Here is a 19,317-nt window from a genome sequence, read left to right on the forward strand (position 1 = left end):
CTGGATTCACAGCATGGTGGACAGAGGTGTCTTGCCCTGAGCCTGGGACTCAGGAGGAGGAGGGGACAATATGAAAAGAGCAAGAGCTCCTGGGGCTGGCCCCGTGGCCGAGTGGTTAAGTTCGCGTGGTCCGCTGCAGGCGGCCCAGTGTTTCGTTGGTTTGAATCCTGGGCGCGGACATGGCACTGCTCATGAAACCACGCTGAGGCAGCGTCCCACATGCCACAACTAGAAGGACCCACAACGAAGAATATACAACTATGTACTGGGGGGCTTTGGGGAGAAAAAGGAAAAAATAAAATCTTTAAAAAAAAAAAAAAAAAGCAAGAGCTCCAGCTGCTGGGGTTCAAATCCCGGCCCAGCCCATGTTGGCATCAGGACCTCGGGCAGGGCATCTCAGCCCACCCTGAGCATCCCTGGTCTCATCTGTAAGATGGGCATGAGGACAGGCCCTTGTAGGGTTTTGGTGAATATTAACAGGAGTCGAGGGACTGGCACACCGTGGGTGCTAGGTAAGTGCACATCTTTCCCTCCCTTATGCCATGAAGCCCCCCTCAGCCTCCTGGATCTAGCTTCACTCTTGGAATTGCCTCCCTAGCTATCAGTTTCTAGATTCCTCTTCTTGTCAGTCCTTGCTTTCATTTTCCTGCTGGATTCTGAATCCCTCAGAACCCAAATTACAGGTGGTGGAGGCTGGAGATGTGCATTTCAGAGACGTTCCCCAGATGAACCCAGCTGCTCCCTGTAGGGCAGGAACCGTGTCTTCTCAGAGCCAGTCCCATGGGCGACCATGGGTAAAGGCTCCCAGAATGAGTGTATGAATGAACCCTCGACTAGATGGCTTTGATCTTCCGCAGATAAACCCACAGATAAACCCAGCTGGGCTGATCCAGTTTCCAGAGCAGCCTAGTGCTGGGCTGGCTGCCTCAGAGTCACCTAGGGCAGGGGGAGGTGGGTGGGTGGGTCTTTAGAGTGCAGATTCCCAGGCCCGGCCTTGGTGATTCTGAGTCAGAAGGCCCGAGCTGGGCCAGAGCATGATTCTGTGCGTGGGTGATTCTGTGCCCACTACTTCAGGACACCTGTGAGCTCTGAGCACTGTGGGTCCTCCTGGCTCTGACATCCCGTGACTGTCATGGAAATGCAAGCCCCTCATTCTCAGCTACAGGCTCTGGCACGTCCTGCCCTGCTGAGTGAGGTCAGTTTTCTTGGTGCAAGGTCCCCAGGTGGGGTTTCTGAGTAGTGGCCATGGCTGCTTCCCTCCAGCAACCAGCAGAAATTAATATGCCCAGCGGTTCTGAACTTGAGTGTCCCTCTGCTGCTACCAAAAATTACACAAGGGCAAGTGTCTTTATCACAGCTGATGCCCCCCAAACTTGGGGGCCTGTACCCCAAATTTGCTTTGGTTTGTGGTCTCTTTCATCCTGCCAGCCCCTTGGAAGGGGGTGCTGGGGAGCAGCTGCTCTCACCCCATCAGAGCACAGGGCTTAAGTGCCAGGCTTTGCCTCCCGAAGCATCTGCCCCTTTCCGTTCATCCCTTCCTGGACACAGAGGAATGATTATAACCAGACGAAGGGTCCTCCTTCACTCCTATCTCCCTGCTGCCTGCAAATTTCTGGATGGGTTTTGTCGAAGGCGCAGTCTTGCTCTTGACCTGTGCAAGTCTGCTGAGTGGTAGAGGGCCCCTTGCAGTGTCGGAAGTGCCTCCCTGGTTAATTCTCTGCCCAGCAGTGGGTGAAGGTTCAGTAGCTGGCAGAGCCAGGCTGATGCTGGACGCATCACTTGGCTGGCTGGACTCCAGATTGCTCACACCTCATTGTCATTTCTTGTGTGTGTTGCGGGCGTGTGCCTCTTGGAGAGGAGAGTTAGAGATCTGTAATCCTGGATGGGATCTTACAAAGCAGATCCAGGTCTCGGCCCCTAGGATCGGGGAGGGGGGTACTGGGTGGGCTGACAGCCTCTGTGTGTCTGGGCCAGCAGGTGGGGTGGAGGCTCAAAGGCTCATCTAGGGTGACTGTCACTCAAGCCACTTTCTTCATCCCTGTGGCTGAGGGGGCGGTTTACTGCCTCCTGAGATCTCTGTGCCTGTACAATCTTGCCTTCTGGGTGGGTCTGGAGTGGCTCCTCGCCGGGTATTTTCCTATTCTCTGGAAGCGCTTTCCCCCTTCTTTTAATCCTCCTGTTTGCACAGCATCCCAGCTGCCCTGAGCTCTCTTCATTCCAGCAGGGGTCTCCTCTCCCTTCAAGCTCCCCAAGACCTACAGTGCCGACTACGACATGGGCTCTGGAACTGACACGTGGGACCTCTGACAATTTGTTAACCTCTCTGAGAGCCCTCTGTTTTCTTGTCTTTTTTGTTTTTTGTAAAGAGAGAGGGGACACTAACCCTTGGGAAGCACCATGCTGGGCTCTTTGCTTACACTTTTTCATTGAATTCCCACAAAAGCCCCATGAGGTAGATACCATTATGACCCCTGTGGGGAGAAACCAAGGCACAGAGCAGTCCTTTCCAAGCTCTCATGGCTGCTAAGTGGCGGAGGTCAAATTAGAGTCCCAGGAGTGTTAACTTCGGAACCCAAGGCCTTGATTGGTTGCCTATATTGTAAATGTTTTTATAATACATAGATGTTTTAGTAGCTTATGGCAAATCATGTTGTTGTGGAATTATGGTATCATGGAATCACATCTCTCTTGCATTTAACTTATGTAAACTAAACTAGGAGCTCCTAGAAAAAGGGAACAATGGTTTAATTCTGCTATTCCACTTATGTGAGTGTGCGTTCTGGAGAGAGTGGGAGATTGGCAGTGGTGAATCTGTGGGTCTCTCAAGCTGGCCCCAAACCCCGCATGTTCCAACAGTACAGGCAGCCCTGTGTGTGTCTGAATGTCACAGGTCTGCATGTTCCCTCTGTCCTGAGCACCGACTTCACCTGGAGTGCAGTTGAACACACAGCCACCTATTCGAGCACTGGGTCATCCTGGGCTCCTTGAGGAAGTGGAGCCCCTCTCCAAGATGTACCTTCCTGAGGGGCTTTCCAGGGGAGTTGTGGACCCTGAAGGATTTTCTCACTAACTTTAGAATTTGCCCTCCAGTGTCAGAAGGCTACAGTTGGTCCTCTCCTTTGCAGGGTCTTTCTCAGCTGACACCTGGGATCAGAGCACAGAGATGGAGCTCAGATTTGGCCAGAGAGTTTTCTAGGGTAGTCGGGCTGCATACTTACTCAGGTGCCAGAGTCTGTGGGATATTGGAAGTTTGGAGGCCTGGACCCAGGAGTCAGACAGACCCAGCTGCTCAGTCACCATTGTCTACTTCCAGCCGCTGGAGCTTGGCCAAGCTGCTTAAGCTGGAATTCGTTTTCTTCTCTGTAAAATGTGGATAACAGTGTGCATCTCCTGGGGATCTTGTGTGACTGAATGTGGGTACAGAGTAGGTCCTTGATATGTCTTGGTCATCTCTTCCCCTTAACTAGAGCCCCACAGATTCCACTGAATTTTAAATTGTCTCCAAGTGGCTAGCTACATACAGTTCTTGAAACATTATTTATAGTGGGGCTTCTAAGAGAGCTCACCTTTTTTGCAGGTGTTTTGAAGCACTCTTTGGGTGTGAAGTGTGCTGTAGTTACGCATTTGTCCTTCAGGTAGTGAATGATGGTGGCTGAGGCACGCTGGACTGCGGTCTGTGAGCTGAGTTAGTGAGAGGGATGTGTGTCAGTTCTCTGATGTTCATTTTAACAAATGCCCTGGGTGGGGAAGGATCAGGTCAGCAAAACTTTCCCTGCCCAAGAAATCCAGTTTTATCCCTAGTTGGGAAAATTGGCAAGAGGGCCAATCTTTTCTAGGGCCATTTTACATAACTGTCATCTCCTTTTTGGACTTCTGTTTAGGGGAGGAGGGACAAGCATCATTATTTTTTTATGTTTGTGTCCTGGTTCTTCCACTCACTAGCCCTGTGAGCTTGCACAAGTCACTTAAACCCCTCTCTGCCTCAGTTTCCTCATCTGTGTGAAGGAGATAAGAGTGCTTGCCTCGTGACGTTGCTGAGGGGGTCAAGTGGGATCAAGCATTTGAAGCCCTCTGCAGGGTGCCTGGCACATAGGAAGGCTGCCATCACTGTTGCCTGTGGTGAGGAGGAGGACAGTGATGACAATGGTGATGATGATTGTGGTTCCCAGACCCCTGGGCAGCCTGAGTGCCCTCCCTCAGATGGACTCTGCTTGGAAGTGTCCATCTTAAGCAGACAGCACAGATGGGAGACCCCAGTCTGCTCCGACCACTGTGTCTTACTCTCTCCCACCTTTGAGTCCCCCGTGAAAGGCTAAGCATGCTCTCTGTTCATCAACAAAAGTGGACTGAGTGTCCATTCAAGACGTTATTGGAGAGACCTAGAGAGGGGCAGGCAGGTGGGAGTGGTTTTACATAAAGCAAGGATTTTCAAACTTTTTTGTTGTTGTTGCAATGGAACTATTTTATAGTATGAGAACTTACCCAAGAATCACATAGGCGTGGTGGTGCCCTTGTGGAAATCAGAATACCCTTCGGCCTAAGGACAGGCAGCCTGGAGCTGGACAGGACTTGACCACTGGTGGTGTCCCCCCACCAAACCCGCATTCTAGCCTCTGGGATCTGAGCTTCCACTGGGAAGACTGGAGACTTTTGATGAGACCCTGAGCACTGACCTAACCACCTCTCCACTCCTTCCCAAACAAGCATGCGATGGAGGCCGTGTGAACCCTGCCAGCCTTTACATATACAGTGAGACCTGGACTGTCCCCTGCTGCTGTGAGGGGCTAAGGTCAGCCCCTCCATGTAAATAAGCCGTGTGGAGAGCCACCTGCCTAACCCGAAGGCTGCCTGACAAGAGTGAAGTTCGAAATACTTGTTGGAGCAAGGGTGATAATGGCATTGGCCTGTTGCATCCGTTTCATTACTGGGGCATCGTGATATTTTGTCTAGATATATAGCCCCTGAGTCTTGGGTCTCTAGCATATATCTTCCTTATGACTTAAGGGCTTGGGTGGGTGCTGTGGGGTTTTGCCTCTTGGAGCCTTGTTCTTCTGTGATTCTCGGGTGGCCAACTCCCCAGGAGGCCACTTTATTTCTTCAGCTGTGTAGTGGTAACCTCTGTGGTGTCCTGCTTCTGCATCAGGTGTGTACCATCTTTCATTAGAATGGAGAAGGGCAGTTAGCTGAATTTGTTCATCCATTCAACAAGTATTGTATTTGTCAGTGTGCTCGCTGTTGGGGTGTCACAAAACCCGGTGCAGGTGAGGAGACACATGTGTACACATCAGTGGGATGTGAGTGAGGGAGGAGTGTGGCAGGAGCACTAGGGAGACACTAGGGGGGCTCTAGGAAAGCCTGAGGGGCCATGGGTGGCTGAGTTTACAAAATGTCTCTCAGTGGGTGGTTCTGGGGACCTCGTTTCCAAGTTCTTGCCCCAACAACCCCTCATGACCTCCACAGTGTCTGGCTTCCAGGAAGGGTGGAGTAGAAATACAAATAAAAATAGATAACACTAACCAGTAATTGAGGACAACTTCTTGGCTAAATCCTTAGTGTAGATTGTCTCATTTAACCTGGAGGTGACAGGCCACAGAGATGAGATCCAGCGGTACTCCAGCCTTCCTCATACTTTCCTTCATCTCCTTCTCACTCTCTTCCTTCCTATTACTTATGCTGTGCCCTTTATCCAGAGCAGCCCTGGCTTATCAGCCTGGCAGGCTCTTATTCTTCCTTCAAAACTCAGCCCAGGCATCACCTCCTCTGAGAAGCCTTCCGTGATTCCCTCAGGCTGATGTAGGTGCTGATATCCATGTAACTGTACATCTCTCCATTACTCCTTTATAACATTGTACTGTAATGGTCAGTGGTTTTTTTTCTTAAACTTTGAGACAATTTTAGTAATCTTATAATACGTAAACACATTTTTTTTTAATTCTTGTAAAAATGCTAGTGGTACAGATGTAACTGAAGCTTGCCTTAACCTCCAGCCAGTCTCAGGTCCCTTCTCTGAGGCAGCCATTTAAAAACAGCATCTCCTCAGTAGTCTGCACGCTCCTAGGGCACAGGCACTTTCATCTGTATCCACATAGATGCTCTAGCCAATCTGTGGGAGGACGAGCATGTGTGGATGGCACAGATGCACTGCCGTGTCCACACCAGCCAGAGCACCGTTTAGTAACTGACTGCAGGCGGACCTCAAGGGACAAGAATGCTCAAGCTAGAGCCAGCTGCCAGCACCGTGGGCCCCGATGTGATGTCTTCACAATGGCATGGCTGCTGCTGTCGTTATCTCTGGCTCAGTTTGGTGGCTACAGCAGCCCTCAAGGGTGGTGGCCTTGTTTCCAGCCAAGGCCTCTGGGTCAGATTTCTTGGCCATTGGGGAGGTGAGGTCATCTGGGGCAGAGGGCTTGAGACCTTGTGGTCATGGACTAAATCGTCCAATCAGCTTTCAGCTGTGACTTTGGCTTCAGCCCTGAGGTTGGCAGACAGAAAAAAGTGTACTCAGCTCTCTCCCAGTTCTGATAAAAGCCAAGAGGACAAACCCTGGCTGTTGTTTATTGATAAATGTTTATAAAGCCCCCCGAATGCCAAGCATGATACAGAGCGAGGAACATGCGGAGGTTTTGTAACTCTTTCCAGAGGGTGTGTCCTCTTTTGAGATCTGAGGCTGAAAAGATCTTATTTGGTCCAGAGTCTTGATTTGTTATTTGTGTACTTGTGAGGGTCTTTTTTTTTCTTACTATATCTTTTTTTTTTTTTTTTTTTGGTGATGGAGCATGTCAAAGTGTTTATTAAGCACCAATGATATGCCTAACCCCTGATTCAGGTGGGGCATTATAGAAGCAGAGTCGGGTCTGGGTCAAGAGCACGGGCTCTGGAACCAGAGTGCATGGGTTCCAATCCCATCTTCCCTATGATGAGCTTTGGGACCTTGGGCAAGTTAATTAGCCATTCTGTGCCTCCATTTCCTCCTATTCAAAAGAGGGACCTGGATAGCACCCACTTCACTGGGTGGGAAAGAGGAAATGAAATGATGCTTGAAGAGCTCTGAACCTGATGCAGGACAGGTGCTCAGCAAAGGCTGTTAGTGGTAGGTGTTATTGTTAATCAGCATCAGAAGTTCCCATGCAGTCAGAACTACAAGGAGGGAATGGAATGTGCAAGTTTTCTGTTCTTGCGAGTTTGCAGTCTGTTTGGGGAGAGGAGACTAAGGTGCTTGATACTATTGGCAATTAACACATGACAGCAAGTAAGTCCAAATGGTGTAGTGTGTATTGCAAGTCCTACGGAAGTTTGGGGGGAGCCCTGGGAGGAGGTGGGGCTCACTGTGGGTGTGTCAGGTGGGTGAAAGGAGTGAAGGACAGACAGAGGAAGGGCCATGCCGCAGGTGTCAGAAGAACATTCCAGGTCAGTCAATCTGGTGGGCAGAAATTGGCAGGATGGGGGGTGTTGAGATCAGCTGGGATCTGCTTCATACAGAGGGGAAATGACACATGCCTATGGAGTGGAAATGAGGTGAGAGAGACAGAGAAGCTGCTGCTGCTGCTTTTTTAGTTATAAATACATTTATTGTATTTTCATAACTATTGACCTTGAATGGTAGGATGAGGATGCCAAGTTGGGAAATTTAGCATCGCTGTATTGATTTATAGAAAACAAACACAGAACAACTTTATTCTTTGAGAGGATTACTGAGTACTTGGGTGGAGTGGGGGAAAACCCTTGAATAGACAAAATCATTGTTATAAAATTCTTAAAGCTTCTTATTGAAGCATAACATACCGGCAGAAAAGGGCACAGATCGTAATTGTACAGCGTGATGGAGTTTTGCAAACTGAATGCACCTGTGCGAGCAGCACCCAGATTAAGGAACAGAACCTTGCCAGCACTCCAGTGGCCCCTTCGTGTCCTCTGCCAGCCACTGCTCCCCCTACAACTGCCACCCTGACAGCTAACGGCTTTGGGTAGTTTTCTTGGTTCTGCCCTTTCTGCAGACAGACTTGTCCAGTAAGCACTCGTGTCTAGCTCAGCATCATCTTGTGAGAGTCATCCTTGTTGTTGCATGTAGCTTTAGATCATCGTTCTCATTGCTGTGAACTACTGCTGTTTATTTCATTCATTCTACTGTTGATGAGCATTTGGGTTGCTTCTGGTTTAGGGTTTGAGGTAGGCCAAATAATGGACCCCCAAAAGATAGCCATGACCTGATCCCTGGTCCTGGGGGGTACCATTCACTGATAATACGTGTGACTATGTTACCTTACATGGCAAAGGGACTTTGTAGATATGATTAAGTTAAGGATCTCAACACGGGGAGATGATCCTGAATTATCTGGATGGGCCCGATGTCATCACAAGGATCCTTATAAGAGGGATGCAGGAGGATCTGGTTCAGAGAATGAGATGTGCCAAGGGAAGGAGAGGTGAGAGAAGAGAGAGATTTGAAGGTGCTACATTGCTAGCTCTGAAATGGAGGAAGGGGCCATGGGCCGAGGAATGCAAGTGGCCTCTAGAAGCTGGAAAAGGCAAGGAAATGGATTCTCTCCCAGAGCCTCCAGAAGCAATGCAGCCCTGCTGGCCCATTTAGACCTGTTTCTGACCTCCAGAACTCTAAGATGATAAATTTGTATGGTTTTAGGCCATAAATTTGTGGTAATTTGTTACAACAGCAGTAGGAAATTAATACAGGGTTGTTATGCATAGTACTACTGAGAACATTCTAGAAAATGTCTCTTGGTGCACATATGTTCCTAGGAGCAAATGGCAGTTGAGTAGCTGTTGCCACAGGCTTCCAGGGTGGTTGGACCAATTTTGTGCTTCCACCAACAGCAGGATCTGAGCGTTCTTGTCGCTTTACACCCTCACCAACACTTGGTGCTTCCTGAGAGGAAGTACTTTTCTATGAAGAATTAGCAGGATTTGACATCCAGTGGACACTTTGCAGGAGGTTGATGCTCAGCGAATGCTGGTCGGTGCTGATCCAGCCAGCTGAGGAGAGGAATGAGGAAGTGGTGGTGTCAGAGTTTCCAGCTGGGGAGAGTTAAAATTCTTCTTCCATGGAAGTGACTGGATTGGGAAATGTGATTAACTTTAGATTAACATAAAACTTTCTGGCTGAAGAGTTACACCAGCACTTATCTTCGTAACTTTTTGAGTAACCCAGGCGACTGGTGGGGATGGTGTGCCGTTCGGCCAGCTCCTCGGAGTTAGAAAACGGCCCTCACCCAAGTGCTGTGACCTGAAGCCTGTTGCAGCCTCTCTGGCTCTGGTTTTGCCGTCTGTAAGCTGGGTGTGATCCTGCCTTCCTGCGGGGCTGTGGGTGGATGAGAGGCTCTGTGTGAGAGCTGTCAGGTCACAGCCCACAGATAGGAGGTGCTGAGTCAGCCGTGGTTTGGTCATTACCAACACTAGTATTAAGCATAAATTCCTTTTACAGAAGTTGGAAATCCCGGGTTTGGAGTGGTTAGGGGGTGGAGTGGCTGCCTTGAGAGGGGTCTGAGAATAGCACCCACTTGGTTGTCATCCAGGGCGGGTGAGGGCAGGCTCGTGGTCCACCCCTTTAGGGCTTCGTAGAGACACTGTCTCCCCACAGCCCTGAAACTGCTTTTGAAACCAAGTTCATTCACTGAACCCTTACTGAGCTTTGCCATGCATATTACAATACAATGGTTAAGAACACAGACTCCCAGAACAAACGCCTGGTTCAAGTCTCAGCTTTACCATCTGCTGTCTGTACGGCCTTTGGCAAATCTTTGTGCCCAGTTCCCTGATTCATATGGTGAGGCAGTATTGGCCTCCTAGGGCTGTCGTGAGAATTCGCTGAGATAATCTTTCTCCATGCCTGGCCCTTGGGCATGCCTCAGTGCTGGGGTACAGAGACGGGTGCCCCAAATCCCTTCCTCTAGCCACAGGCTGGAGGGCAATGGTTTACTGATGGCTGTCTGCAGAATACCTTCAATACCAGGAGGGAAAATCCTAAAGCCCTGACCTGGAATCAGCTGGTGGACCCTTGGAGGGCAGGCTCTGACCTCTCACAGCTGTTCAGGAAGTGTGGCTTTGAGGAGAGTCCTGCTGTTGGTATCATTTTGGGGTGTAGGTGTCAGATCCCCTTGAGTAGTTACTGTGTGGCACTAGAGCTCCGTATGCCGAGTAAATCTGGTTTCTAGGCTGAGGTGCAGTGGGCTGAGCTGTTCGCAGCTGCAGAAGCAACCCTAGAGTGGGCTTCTTGCTTTCTCCCCTCTCCCTCTATGGTGGGGATGCAGTGGCACCTCTGGGACTCTGAGCTCAAGTCCCGCTACCCTTCCATCTCCCCTCCTTCCAGGATCCACATCTTCCCTCTTGCCTTTTCTGGGCCCCTCCATAACGCACATACCTCAGCTGATGAAGTTAAGCTCTGATGGAAGCCAGAGCAGTGGCCCCATACAGGGATCCAGATGCTAAAAATATCTCTTTGCAAGTTAAAAGAGCAGTAGCGTTGGGGGATGTGGCTGGGGATTCTCCCCAACACTGACTCTGGCCAACACCTTGTGGGGCAGGGGTCCCGGATGTCTGGTCCTGCTCACCTGGATCTGAGAGTTTATCTAAATGGTGCTTTGATCTGGGAGGAAGGCCAGACCTGTGGTGGAGCAGATGGAGGAGGATGAGTGGGAGATTCGGCCAAGAAGGCCTGTGATGATCAACAGTCAAGCAGCTGATATAGCAGACCTGGGCCGTAAAGACAGCACCAGCAAGGCAGATCACGGACACTAAAATTACCCTGAACCCTCTTTTCCCAGAAGACGCCAGGCTGGAGACCAACACACCATCCCCTCGATGTGGTCTACACAAACAGTTCTTCTAGCACTGAAACTGATGGCTGTTTCTTTGGTTGACACCAAGTGAAGTAGCTGGTTAAGCACATAGTCTTGAATCCTTAAACCTGGGTATCACATCCATTAGCATGGCATTTTACCATTCCAAGTAGTCATTTTGTGAAGTGAAGCTCACAGCTCATACTTGGGGATCCCAGGTTTCCTAATTCTGTGCCTGGTGCCCTCTTCTTGAGAGTTTTCTCATGTGAGAAAGCATTACATGCTTGTTAACATTTCTTTATTCATCAAACACTGATTGAGTACCTACTTGAAATTGCATGCACTTTTACCAAGATTGGACGTAAAAGAGTTTGGCCTCACCTGTCTCTATAGACACAGCATGTCTCAAACTCTGAATAACCAAACCCACCCTCAGAAGGGCCCCAATGAGAATATTTAATCATAGTGCCAAAAGGGATGAGAATTAACTAGCCATAAAAATAGAACCCAATAAAAACAGTAACTTAAAGAACAAAGACATTTTTCTCTAAGGCAGTAGTTCCAAGGCAAGAGAGTGGCCATGTTCCATGCAGTCAGTTGCAGGCCCAGGTGCCTTCTATCTTGTTGCTCTGTTACTTCCAAGTGTGTTGTCATCATCTGCATGGTCGGAGCTGAGTTCCAGCCAATGGGAACCAGTAGAAAAGTGGACAAGGCATGCCCATGTCTTAAGACCTAGATGGAGAAGTGGCACATATTACTTCCTTTCATATTCCATTGTAAACTCAGATACCTGGCTGCACCTAACTGCAAGGATGCCTAGGAAATGTGGTCCCTGATAAAACTTGAGTTACTATGGAAAAAGAGGAGAATGGATTTTGATGAACACTGTGTAGCCTTTGACATATTCCCCTTGTATGTATTTAATGCAGCTTTTTGTGTGTTTATAACATAAATGCACCCAGTTTCTATATATTGGTTGTTTTACTTTTTCAGAAAGAAGACTTGGGCCTGCCACACTGTGTCTATGGACAGTTCCACAGTAATGAATCAGTGTGTCTTCCGAGAAATGGAAGAAAACAAGGAAAGGTAAAAATATCTTTAAAAATGAAAATTAAAAAAATTTTTATATGCAGCAATGAAATGCAATGTGAGACTTCCTCTAAGTCTGTATAAGTCGTCAGAGGCCATCAAGAATTTGGAGATAGCAAAATTTCATGTGTCCCCTTTTCATATCTCTAATTTCTGACACCAGAGGAGGGATACCTTTGTTAAGTATGAGGGAATTTTTCTAAAACTTAGAAGGAAGAGTTGGTGTAAATAGAACGAGTGTGGTACAGAATTGCACTCATGTGTTGCTTGACAGCAGGGATACGTTCTGAGAAGTGTGTTAGACGATTTTGTCATAAAATTTAATAATATGTCTTAAAATGTTCTCAAGACAGTACACGTGAATCTACCTTGTTTTTATAGTGCCACGAAGTGAATAGTGTATCCATGGTATGAGAATCCCACTGTTTATCCCGCTGTTTTCCTGTTGGTGGTGGTGTTTTCCTTTTAGGTGGGTTCTGTGTTTTGCCCTTACGACAGTGCTGTGCTGTGCTTTCTGGCATATGCCTCCTGAGCACACAGGCAGGTAGGTCTCTTAGGTGGTTACTGAGGAGTGGAGTTGTTGGGCCGTCCTGTGTATGCATTTAAGATCTTAATAAATATTGCCGAGTTGTTCTCTAAAGACCGCTTGTCAACAATGTACTGCGTTTCCTGTTTTCCCGCCTCCTGCTGCACCTCGGCTCTTCATGCTTTTTCGTTTTCCCCAATCTGTTGGGTGAACAATGGTATCTCTCCGTGGTTGTAATTTCCTTCCCCATCTCTTTACCCTGGGAAGTTCATCTTCTCAGGTCTCTCTGTTACTTGTTTTTATCTCCCAGCAGCCCCGGCGAGCCTCTGTCCTCACAGGGACTCGGTGACCTATCATGAGGCCCAGGGCATCTGGGCAGCCTTGGTCCTTCCCAGGAGTGGACACCACTTCCTTTTCTCTTCTGGAAAGTATCTAGAAGCTCCTCTAGGAGAGTTCATCACAGGATGACCTGCTTCTCCTTTGATCCCCAAGGTGGTTTTGAAGAGCCTTCGGTTGGATTTCCCTACTTTGTTCGGGTGGCTTCATCCACCACCGCCACCATCATCAGGAGCCACAATTTGAGTCTTTACCATGTTTCAGGCTCTGTGTGGATCACGTGGTTTACTTATCTTATTTAATTCTCCAGTGGTCCTATAAGGTAGGGAGTTGTGTTGTTACCCCATTATGGCCATTAGGTGATATTAGGACAAAAATTCATTTAAAACCAACCCAAACAGCAAAAACTCTCACACTGTGGAGCCCGAGCTCCTTCCCATTGCTCCACTTGGAGTGACCAACAGTCCCACGCTTGCCAAGTGGTGAGTTCTCCCTGTGGACATAGCTCTGGAGCCATCACGCCCATGTTTGCGGTTGCCTTAAGCACACTCAATTGTTATTCCACATCTGTGGTCTTCCCAGAGGAGAATGTAGGAGTTGGGAGAGGTGGCTTTGGATTTTGTCCCCATCCAGCATATGAACACGGGCTCTTGCCTATCCCCAGCCCCTGTGTTCTAGTGTACAGCGGGGGTGGTGGCCTCACCTGCGTTCATCCAAAGCGCTTCTCCAGAAAGGGGTTTTCCTGGGTGAGCATATTTATCACAGGGAGTAAATGTACTTTATGAGGATAACATGCCCCCTGAACTGTGGCAGGAGAGGACGTTCTTCACTTGTGCCCGATAGACCTGATCAGTCACCCTACCCTGAAATGCTTAACTTTAGATCTCGTTCTAAAAGCAGGCAGAGTGCAATTTCAAAGGCCTTCCTGAGCCCCCTGTCCCCCCCATTATCTTTTAGAGACATAAAAACCTTAGGGCTGGAAGAGATCCTAGGCTCACGGCATCATTTCTTGCTTCTTCCTCATTACAGTTGTAAGCAGGCAGGCCTAGAGTGATGACATGACTGTCCGAGTTCACACAGAGACAAGCCTTGGTCTCAGGTCTCTGGGGTCTGGTTCTGGCTCTTTGCACAACCTCACAGCTACCTCTCATGTGATTAACAGGACACTGATCAGCACTTCTAAAAACTGAGCATATTAGCAGATAATGCCTTGAGGGAAACTAGGCCATTGATCAATCAATGGATATATTTGTTCAGTGGGCATTTATTGAATACTACTGTGTGTATCAGAGACAAAAAGATGGGTAAGATATGAATTCTTAGGGAATTCAGAGTCTTGGTGAGGGGGTAGGCAGTTGCACATACCATGAGCAGTTGTTAAGTGGAAAAATTTAATTCTTCATTGGTCAATGGGGGGCTAATAAGGATATCTCCTGCACTGGATTGTTGGGGCATGTCCTGAGTTAATCAGAGTCAAGCACCTGGTATACATAGAGTAAGCACCCAATAAAGGCAGCTGTTTGCATTTTTTGTTTGTTTGTTTTTATGCCTACGTAGAGTGAGGAACCTAGGAAGATTTTTCTATCAGGAGCTTGATAGGGCCTGAACTGTGTTTTAGAAATGATAATTGGTTGACACAATTTCTCATCCTATATGCATTTATCTTTTTAGTGTCTGCCTCACCTACTGGACTTGCACTCCGTGAGGCCAGGTCTTGTCTGTTTTGTTCATTGTCATTTACCCAATTTACAAGAACACAGGATTTCTAGAAGATTAAGCCCCAAGGGAGTGTCATTTTGTGCTGCCATCAGTGACCTTGGGGAGATAATATTGCTTCTCTGTGCCCCAGTTTCCTCAGCTGTGCAACAATGGAGTTAGCACGTGGAATTTCTGATGCTCAAAGAGGAGAATTTTAGGGCCAGCCCAGGTGGCCTAGTGGTTAAGTTTGGTGTACCCCACTTTGGCGACCTGGGTTCGGTTGGTTCTTGGGTGCAGACCTACCCCACTCGTTAGTTGCCCTGCTGTGGCCCACATACAAAATAGAGGAAGACTGGCAATAGATGTTAGCTCAGGGTGAATCTTCTTCGCCAAAAAAAAAAAAAAGAGGAGAATTTTAAGGGGAAAAGTCCTTACCCTTCATGTAAATCCTTCCTATAAGTGGACTTGTGGTGAAATAGGTAGATGGTTAGGACCCAGCTCATGCTGGAGAAATGGAAAGATTTAAATTTATTCATTCATTCACTTGGTCAGTCAGTCAGTCAACACCCATCATTGCTCAGCAGCCCTAATAAGCACTTTAGGAAAATGCTCAAATAAGAGATTAGGCTTTCCTTGCAGGGCCTTTCACTCTCAGATTGTACAAATATGTGTCTCTCTTATGAAAATAAAGATCTTCTCTGGCTCACTCATTTTTTCCAGTATGTTTTGAGCACCTCCTTTGTGCTGGCTCCACTAGACTTTACTGTCCTGAAAGGTCTGGCCTTATCTGGCAGTGACTCCTCACATCTGGCCCAGGGCCCAGCACACAGTAGGCTCTCAGCCTGTGAGCAGCTGTGGTGAACTGAGTTGGCTAAGAAACAGAGTAATTTTTAGATGGCAGTGGGGGGCCGCATCCCCAGCCGAGAGTTGCCTCAGAGTCGCGTTCCATTTTCCTGCTCCGCGGGTAGGCTGATTTGAACCTGCTCAACAGCCCTCATCTTTAGATGAGTTAGTTTAACTGCTTGTTAGTTGTTCTCTTATTGATCTGCTTATCAGCTTCTATCTCATCCTTAGGCGGGAGCTGTTTTGGTCGCTGATTTTTATTAGCTCTTTGTTCACTGCTGAAAGGGCTGCGTGGAGCCTGCTCCACTTCCTCCACCTCCAGAAGGTCAGCTGCTGACCTTGAGAAGCTGGAAACCCAATGAAAGGGAGAGCGTAACCTCGCCTGACCCGAGGATCTCGCCTTAACTCTTGGACACGCCAGCCCTGTGACCTTGGGCAAGGCTCTTCACTTCTCCAAGGTGTCTTCTTGGAGATCTAGTCAGCGTTTCCCCCAGTCTGCTCCTTAGAACATGATTTCCTCCAAACACCAGTAGGCATTGCAGGGGAAACATGGGGCCTGTCACCAAACTTGTTTGGGCATTGCTGGCTTAAGCTCACTTAAATGTGGCCTTTCTCACCGGGCCCAACAGAGTCTATAAGGGGTCAGTGTGCATGGACGGTTCTCTCTCTTGAGAGTAGAGTGTGCAGCCCCCTATGACTGCTGTTACACATGGGGGCATGCTGGACCGCGAGATCTTGAAGCTTCATCCCGATGCCTCAGTAATGTGCCTAGGACAGAAAGGCAAAGTAACCAAAGCCACAGACGTTGGATTTTGAATGGTTTAGGATTTTTCTTCATTAGGGATTTTAAAATATTATTGTAGGCAAAAGACGGAAGATGTCTTGCAATCCCTGTCATAAGCTTACTGGTGAGTGAGTTGAGAACAGTGGGAGGGTCGGGTATCTTTATAAAGGTTTTATTCAGGCAGAAACTCTCCTGTGCAAAGAGCTAGGCTGCAAATTGGAAACCCGCTGTGCAAATTCTGCCCTCTCCTCCTCCTGGCTATATGACCCGAGGTATGTCTCTTTACTTCTCTCTCAGATTCCTCATTGGCTTAAAAGGAAGGGGTTGGTTGATTGATGAGTTTCCTTTCAATCCCGAAAGTTTAGGTATATTTTTTAAAACAACTGTAAGCCCCATGAGGGCAGATGGAATCTGTGTGTCTTCTCCTCATTGATTCCTCAGGGCAGTGCCTGGGATGTAATAGTCACTCATTAAACATTTGTGGAATGAATGTGAAAACAGAATAGGCTCCTTATTACATTCATTGGCATAACCCCATAGACAGCTTATTATTAATTTATTATTAAAGTAATTTAATGAGCGCACATGATCTTATTTGAGACACATAAGACCCCATGAGGGAGGTGATGTTATTTATGGAAGAGGAACTGAGACTGAGAGGCGAAGGGCTGTGCTGTGGTTCTGTAGTGAGGGATGGAAGGGCCGAGACCCAGACCCAGTCTCCTGAACCTCGAGTTCTGCTTTGTTGTGGATTTTTCACCAAACTGAGTCTTTACCTGCCCTTCTACTGGCCGAAGGCATTAATTAGGACAGCATCTTGGAAGATATCCTGTGAAGCCACTGGAAAAGCCCTTCAGTTCTCCAGTGAGCCTGGCTAACCCTCTACACAGCAAATTATAATAATATCTGCCAATTCCGGGCACCTTCTGAGGGGCTTTTTGTATCTGTTGGCTCCAGACATCCCAGCAACTGAGCAAAACACACACTGTTTGCCTCCATTTTGCAGATCAGGAAACAGAGTTTTAGGTACCTGCCCCAATGTCACACGTAGTTGTAGGGCTCAGAGTCTTTGAGACTCTCAAGGGAGAAAACCCCTGGGCTTCTTGCCATTCTCCCCCCTTCTCATCTGATGGGGACCCCCCACCTTACCTTCTCCCTGGGGAGCTCAGAGCCACTCTGCAGAATAGGGAGGGGCTGCTGTGGCTGCCCCAGGGGTGGGACTGGGCTTCAGTCGAGATAATCCATCAAGGTGGAGAGAGTGGGCGTCCAAGTCTCGTTGGGAGCCCATTAGCATGCTCTAATTCCAGGCAGCCTCCCTCTTGTAGGGTGGCCCAGTGACCAGGGGAACTGCCAGGAGGGTGTTAAGGGAGGTGGTGAAGATCCTGGCCCAGTTGTTGAAGTCCCAGTTTGCCATCTGTGAAGGTGGATAACAGTGGGACTTAGGTTCATAAAGTTGATGTGAAGGTTCAGTGTGGTGAGAAGTGCTTAGCTTGGGCACCGGGCACCTGGCTGACACGCAGCACATGGCCTTGGTCTGTTATCAGCTTGTGAATCATTCTCCCACCCACCACAAAACCAAGGAGGAGCTATCAGAACGCGTGCCCTCTACTTCCCTGTGATAATCCCTAAGGGATGGTGATCATTTCGAAAAAGTCGTTCAGCAATCATTTGAGTACCTACCATGTGGTCAGCACTCTGTCAGGGAGCCTGGGGATACAGTCAGATGTGGACCTTGCTTACGGTCTAGAAGGAGAGATGAATACTGCGTCTGTAATAGGAGACAGGAAGGGCTTAAGAGAGGGCCTAGCAGGGTCTGGCACACAGTGCATACTTGGGGAATGTTTAAAAACACTCAAGCTGGAGGGGACTCGAATGGGCACAGTGCTCCAAGGTGGCACCAGGAGACACAAGTCATGGGACCCAGTGAGTAGGGAAAGAGTGTCTTTGAGGGTTTTGTCTCCGGCCTGCACTTATCTGGCGGAGGAAGCTGACCCAACCCCCACCGCGTGGGTGACCATGACACTGAAAGGCAGCCCCTGTCCTGATGCTGAGCCCTTGCGGGGTGGAGACCATGTGCGTCAATCTCCCTCCTGGGGAATCTGATCAAAAATTCCTTCCAGGCAAGAGCGTGTCATACTCTCTGGAGGTAAATGAACCTTTTCACCTCTGAGGGCCAAGAATCAGGCTGGGAGAGCGTGCGAGGCTGGGGGTGGGGGTGCCTATGAACCCCTGATTGTTGAATGGTTCACTGGCCTCACAGAGGTACAGAATTATCAAGATGCATTTATGACACGCTGGTTTGTCTGGGGTGTTCTGCTAGGGTGTGGATGGGGAGAGCCTTGAGACTTTTGTTCTCTGGATGGGGGAAGAGCGTGGGAACCCGGGTTAAGGTTTTTCCCCAGGATCACTGCTGGGACTTGAGCTGAGCATGGCTTTTGTCCCACCCATGTGCAGTGCTGTGCGTGCTGTGCACAGTCTGAACAGGAGCCAGTGTCTTCTTTAGGGATGGGCGTTGATCGAGGATGGATGTGTGCCAGCACTGTGAGGGGCTCAGGGATGGACTGTGACCAGGACAGGCAGGGCCTGAGAACATCTAACAGGGTGCCTGCCCTGGAGGACTTTGCAGTCCAGCCGAGGTTTTACAAGGGCAGGGAACTAAACAGGAAGCAGAAACGAGGGTGATGGAAAGGAGCCCTGAATGGGCGGGACAGAGGCCTGGGGTCCAGTCTTGGCTTGGGGCTAGGCTGAAGGGAAGGGTGGGGGTGAGCTGGCTGCTGCGGGGTGGGGGAAGCTCAGCTTTGTGGTGTCTGCCTGTTGCCGTGGTGTAAATACTCCCACCCTGGCTAATTTCAACCCACGGATGCAAAGTCACCAGGCTGTGCGCTCTCCCCCGTATGAGCTGGTCTCAGCAGTCCACTGCCTTAGCGTTAGGATCTGGCCACTCCTCTGAGTGCGGTTTCCTGATCTCAGAAGTGGGCCTAGACAACGTGGAATTCCTTGGTGAACTGCGGAGCATTGTGTAAATGTAAAATGGTGAAGATTTCTCATATTTCTGAAGTTTTATGAATAACACTGTCTCCTAACTCTTCTACTCAGGATCCTTGATAAAGAGTGGGATGTGATATTCTGATCTGTTTAAAAACTTTTTTTTTTTAGTGCTTTAAGAAAATCTAATTTTTTTCCTTTGTTTCAAAAAGGAATGGCAAATTACTTGTAGAAACCTGAGAAATTATGAGCAATTGACAGAAGAA

The 19,317-nt window shown here is 48.6% G+C and overlaps 1 protein-coding gene across 3 annotated transcripts in view; it reads left to right on the forward strand.

The window, feature by feature from the left end:
* Positions 1-19,317, forward strand: part of ARHGEF3 (Rho guanine nucleotide exchange factor 3) — a 284,203-nt gene that overhangs the window by 23,846 nt on the left and 241,040 nt on the right. For all 3 annotated transcript variants that reach the window (XM_044754094.2, XM_070493511.1, XM_070493509.1), the window contains exon 2: positions 11,784-11,876. In XM_044754094.2, coding sequence (XP_044610029.1) covers positions 11,815-11,876 — 62 coding nt within the window. In that variant the 5' untranslated portion in view covers positions 11,784-11,814. The remainder of the gene's footprint in view (positions 1-11,783; positions 11,877-19,317) is intronic.

The sequence above is a fragment of the Equus asinus genome, chromosome 21 (genome assembly GCF_041296235.1).
Source record: "Equus asinus isolate D_3611 breed Donkey chromosome 21, EquAss-T2T_v2, whole genome shotgun sequence".
NCBI lineage: Eukaryota > Metazoa > Chordata > Mammalia > Perissodactyla > Equidae > Equus > Equus asinus.